The sequence below is a fragment of the Chelonia mydas genome, chromosome 14, assembly GCF_015237465.2.
Source record: "Chelonia mydas isolate rCheMyd1 chromosome 14, rCheMyd1.pri.v2, whole genome shotgun sequence".
NCBI classification, from domain to species: Eukaryota; Metazoa; Chordata; order Testudines; family Cheloniidae; genus Chelonia; species Chelonia mydas.
Window position 1 is genome coordinate 42,643,945 of NC_051254.2, and position 4,846 is coordinate 42,648,790.

The following is a 4,846-nucleotide window of genomic DNA, read 5'->3' on the forward strand; positions in this document are numbered from 1 at the left end:
CAGGCAGTAAGAGGCAAACAACTCACTTCCATCCTCTGGGCCACTTTGGAACAGAGTGTTCTATTAATAATTAATCCCTTCATTGCACAGAGCAGGCAGTTAAAGGCTGGTTTGGCCGGTGTTTTCCGTAGTACCATGCTGCTCTCCCTTGTATTACATGCATCATTTTTGTCCCCGTGCCACTTTGGAACCAGGTGTTCTGGATGGTTTTAGTAATAAAGCTAATTATCACCCGACAACCCGGGTTAAAGGTCGGTTTGGACAAGTTTCTCATTAGCATTATAGTCTCACCTGAATATACTGTCTGTATAATAAAGCTGTTGGTTTAGCAGTTGGGTTTGTCAGAGGTTTTCTGGCATATCGCATTATTCTCAGTTGTATCATGCGTGTCGTTTTTGTCCCCTGGGCTGCCTCGGAACTGAGTGTTCTGGGCGGATTTACTGATACAGCCATTTACTGCCTGGAACAATCACTTGCAGGTGGGTTTGCAGGAAGTTGTCTGTATTATTGCATTATTCTCAGTGAATTATATTATGTGTATCACTTTGGTCCCCCGAGCACTTCTGGAACCGTGTGTTTCAGGTCCTTTTTTGTGTTCAGATAAAAGGTTCTGAGTTAGAAAGGGTTAATAACCGTGTGTAATGAGTCAGTGCTCATTAATAAAACATTGTTCTGAAGTGTCTGTAGCAGTATCCACTGGTTTTTCAACAGTTTTATTTATCGAGATGTGTTTCTGGCATATTTTTGTTCCCTGTGTCTCTTTGGAACCCAGTGTTCTGGGCAGTTTTATTGATAAGGCTAGTTGGCGCTTGGAACGGGCACCTAAAGGTGGCTTCCGCAAAGGTTTTCTGTCGTGTTGTTCCCAGTTAGTTGTATTACGTGTACCGTCGCAGGCCGTGACCGTTTTAGTAAGGCATGCAACAACTCATTTGCACGCCGTAGGCAGTCCAAAATGGCGTCCTCCATGCGGTGTCCACATGATCTCGCATGCACTGTGTGCGAGGTCCTGCTGTGTGAAGGACACCATTTTGTCCTACATCGGGGCCAGACAGAATCGTCCCATGTGTTGGATCCAGCCTGCAGGCCACCAGTTAGACAATGCACAGGCGGTCAGGCACGCAATGCAGACTTGCATTTACAGATGGCACCCCAGTGTATGTGAATCATTTTGGTCCCTGGTGCCACCACAGAAAATAAAGCTATTTTTTGCCTGTAACTGGCCCTTGAAGGTGGGTTCAGAAAAGGTTTTCTGTGGGATAGCATTATTCTCAGTTAGTTGTATTATGCGTATCATTTTGCTCCCATGAGCCACTTCAGAATTGTGTGTTCTGGGTCCTTTTTGGAGTTAAAAAAGAGGTTCTGGGCAAGCTCAGGTTAATAGCAATGTTTTATTCGTCTGGTCTCATTACTAAAATATTGTTTTTAAGTATCTGCCACAGTATTAACAGGAGTGTCGTACGTAAGACACCGGAGGACGTTGTTCCACCCTTCTTGCCACGGTGAGGCCTCAGCTGGAATACCGTGTCCAGTTGTGGGCATCGCACTTTCAGAAAGATGTGGAAAAATTGGAGAGAGTTCAGAGGGGAGCAACAGAAGTGATCAGAGGTTTAGAATGGATGAGCTGTGAGGAACGGTTGCAATAAATGGGTGTGTTTAGTCTCGAGAAGAGAAGACTCGGGGAGGGCCTGATAACAGTCTTCAGATAGGTCTGAGGCTGTTCTACACAGAGCGGTGATCATAGAATCATAGAATATCAGGGTTGGAAGGGACCTCAGGAGGTCATCTAGTCCAGCCCCCTGCTCAAAGCAGGACCAATCCGCAATTTTTGCCCCAGATCCCTAAATGGCCCCCTCAAGGATTGAACTGACAACCCTGGGTTTAGCAGGCCAATGCTCAAACCACTGAGCTATCCCTCCCCCCGTGCTTCAAGTCCAGTGCGGGTAGAACAAGAAGTAATCACTTTAATTTGCAACAAGGGAGATTTACATTAGTGGGACGGGGTTCCCGGGGTGCAGCCTGGACGGTGGGACTGCTGAGCCCTCCAAATCCTCAGCCTGGGCTGCCTCTCGCCCTGTGATGCTGATGTCAAGCTACAAGCCTGGCGGGCCCTGAGCTGACAGAGACACCCAGGGGCAGGGACACGCCCAGCTGTGTTACACGACTCCGCTCCCGGCCATTGATGAACCAGCAATAGAAGGCCCCAGCCAGTTCCCCCCAGCTCCAGCCCTGCACCCCAGAACTGCACCGACTCACCCTGCTCAAGGCTCCCTGGGCAGTGCAAGTTCATTAAGTCATTTGCTGTTCCCTCCCTGTGGTCAGCCACCCAGTGCAGCTGCTCCCCAGCCAGCCTGGGAAGTGGGAGAGGGGACCCCACGGTAGCCCCCAGGCCTAGGGAAGATGAAGAACCCTAGGAGGGGCAGAGGTGAGGCTGGGAGGGCTTTATTATGGCCTGGCGGCTGCAGGGGGCCTGAAGTGAGTGGAGGGCTGATGGGCTGGGGGGGCTGTATTGATGGTGTGCTCTGAGCAGATAGGACGAGTGCTGAGAGCGTGAACTGAGGGCCGTGGGGTAAGGGTGCTGAATTGATGGGGCAGTGATGATGGGGGCTGGGGGATTGAATGGGGGCGTTGGATGGGGACAGAATGGAAGGGGGGGCTGGGGGACAGGATTAATTGCTGGGCAGGAGATGGGCCAATGTGGGGGTGAGAGCTCCTGCAGCAGGAGCCAAAATCACCTTCTCCAGTACATGTGGGAGAGTGGGCAACACTAATTGTCACTTGCTCACACCCTGGGGAGGGGCCAGGGGAGTTCAAACATCAAGAGACTGACCTAAAAACGACAACAGAATCCTGTTTAAAATGTCATGATTTTTGGGCCAGTCTCATGAGATTTGATCTCTTGAAGTTGGCATTACTGTATTAGCCATTGCATAGCCTTGGGGCCAGCAGTGTGGAGTTTGGAAAGTCCCCGATAGACCAGCACAAGACGAGCAGCCATTCAGTAAGTGTGCGGTGTCCTCACCCACACCACAGCTACACAGAGTCATGGGGGGCCAGTGGGGTCTCTATAAAAGCAGTTTTTCTGTTGCTCAGCTCGCTGATCTTTAGGAGGGAGGGGGCTCTGCAAGGAGACGGGGCTGTGAAGAGTCGCATCCTTGGACAGGGGGACTCTGGATTCCCTGTAATCTGCTGGGAGCCTCCTATCATGCCAGGGTCTCTAATCACATCTGTGGGGAGAGGTGGGTGCAGGTGGGGAAAGATTCCATGGGCCTGATCGTCAGGCCCTTTTATGCTGCTCTGTCAGAGCAAAGGGGCCTTAATGTGCGTGGAAACAGTCCCCAGAAAATAGCTCCGGTGCAAGGGAGGCCCCCCCCCGGCCCCGTCCCGTCCATGTGAATTTGGCAGAGGGGCTGAGCTCTGCCCCTCACGCTCTGATTCTCTCTCTGCAGCGAAGGTGACTCTGGATCCAGACACGGCCCATCCTGACCTCCTCGTGTCTGCGGATCGGAGACGTGGGAGATGGGGAGACACACGGCAGGATCTGCCCGACAACCCTGAGAGATTTGACACTGTGCCCTGCGTGCTGGGCTGTGAGGGATTCACCTCGGGCCGACATTACTGGGAGGTGGAGGTGGGGGTGGAGGCGATGGGAGTCTGTGCTGTGGGGGTGGCCAGACAGTCTGTGAGGAGGAAGGGACAGATCCGTCCTAACCCCGAGGAGGGGATCTGGGCTGTGCCGTGCAGTGAGGATCAGTCCCGGGCTCTGACGTCCCCTGGGCAGAGCACCCCCGTGTCCCCGAGCCGGGCACCCTGCAGGATCCGGGTTTATCTGGACTATGACGGGGGGCGGGGGGCATTTTTCGATGCTGGTCGCGGGGACCCGATCCTCACTTTCCTGCGGGCCGCTTTCGCCGGGGAGAGAATCCGCCCGCTCTTCTGGGTTGGTGTTAGCGTGCGGCTCCTCTAGCCCCCACCCCCCTGTTCTCTATGGCCTGGAGGACTCAGCCAGTCTCCCCCCCCCCCCACAGACGGGGCTGAAGGGGGTGACGCTCTCCCCGTAGCTCTATGGCTGTGGAGGTCTGTGTGAGGCGGCGCTCTAGGCTGGGTCTCTCTGCTCCTTGGAGGCCGACTCTGTGTGGAGGGCGGGGGGGGGGTCCCACCAAGGAAGGAGGGACCCCCCTGTGGGAGAGGGGCGCAGTCGAGGGCCAGGGAGAGACCCCTCCACTGGGGGGTGGGGAGAGCAGGGGGGAGGCTGGCTGAAGAGGCTGGGTGGGGGCGGGCGGGGGGAGGACAGACCAGAGGGCAAACCGGGCGTCAGGCGGGGAGAGGTTCCCAGATCAGGAGCAGGTGTTGCCGGGGAAGCAGAGCTGAGCAGGGAGGACCCAGCTGCCCAGACAAGGTCCTGCCCCTTGGCTTGGGGGACAGAGAGAATGGGGACCAGTCGGGCCCCCCAGGGGTCCACCAATCAGAGCCCAGGACTGGAGTCCTCTGCTACCCTTCGGCTGCTGATCTAGCAGCGTGAGCAGGACACGGGGTGGCGGATTCGGACTGACGAGCTCCTAAGCGCCCTGTGGGCCAGCGTGTGAGATCTGCGGTTCCTGACACAGAGGCAAGGGAGGGATCGGACACTGGTCTGTGGGCCAGATGTTTCAAAGGGATTGAGCCTTTAAATATCCGGTGCCGTGAGCTCCCTCGTCAGAACAAACAGCTCAATACCCTGTGGAATCCCGAAGCTCGACCGAGGAATCGTCCCTTTGCCAGCACACGTGAAAGAATTGAGAGGTTGAAGTGATTGTTCCCTTAGCCAGTGTTTATGGCAAAGCTAATACTGGCAGATTGTGTTATAAAG

General features: G+C 54.7%; 1 protein-coding gene across 1 annotated transcript; it reads left to right on the forward strand.

Moving 5' to 3' along the window:
- The first annotated feature begins 204 nt into the window (after positions 1 to 204).
- LOC114020850 (butyrophilin subfamily 2 member A2-like) lies at positions 205 to 4,200 on the forward strand. Its single transcript, XM_043528537.1, has 2 exons — positions 205 to 479; positions 3,447 to 4,200. The coding sequence occupies exons 1-2, from the start codon at positions 383 to 385 to the stop codon at positions 3,962 to 3,964; spliced, it is 615 nt and encodes a 204-aa protein (XP_043384472.1). The 5' UTR covers positions 205 to 382; the 3' UTR covers positions 3,965 to 4,200.
- Positions 4,201 to 4,846: the final 646 nt, after the last annotated feature.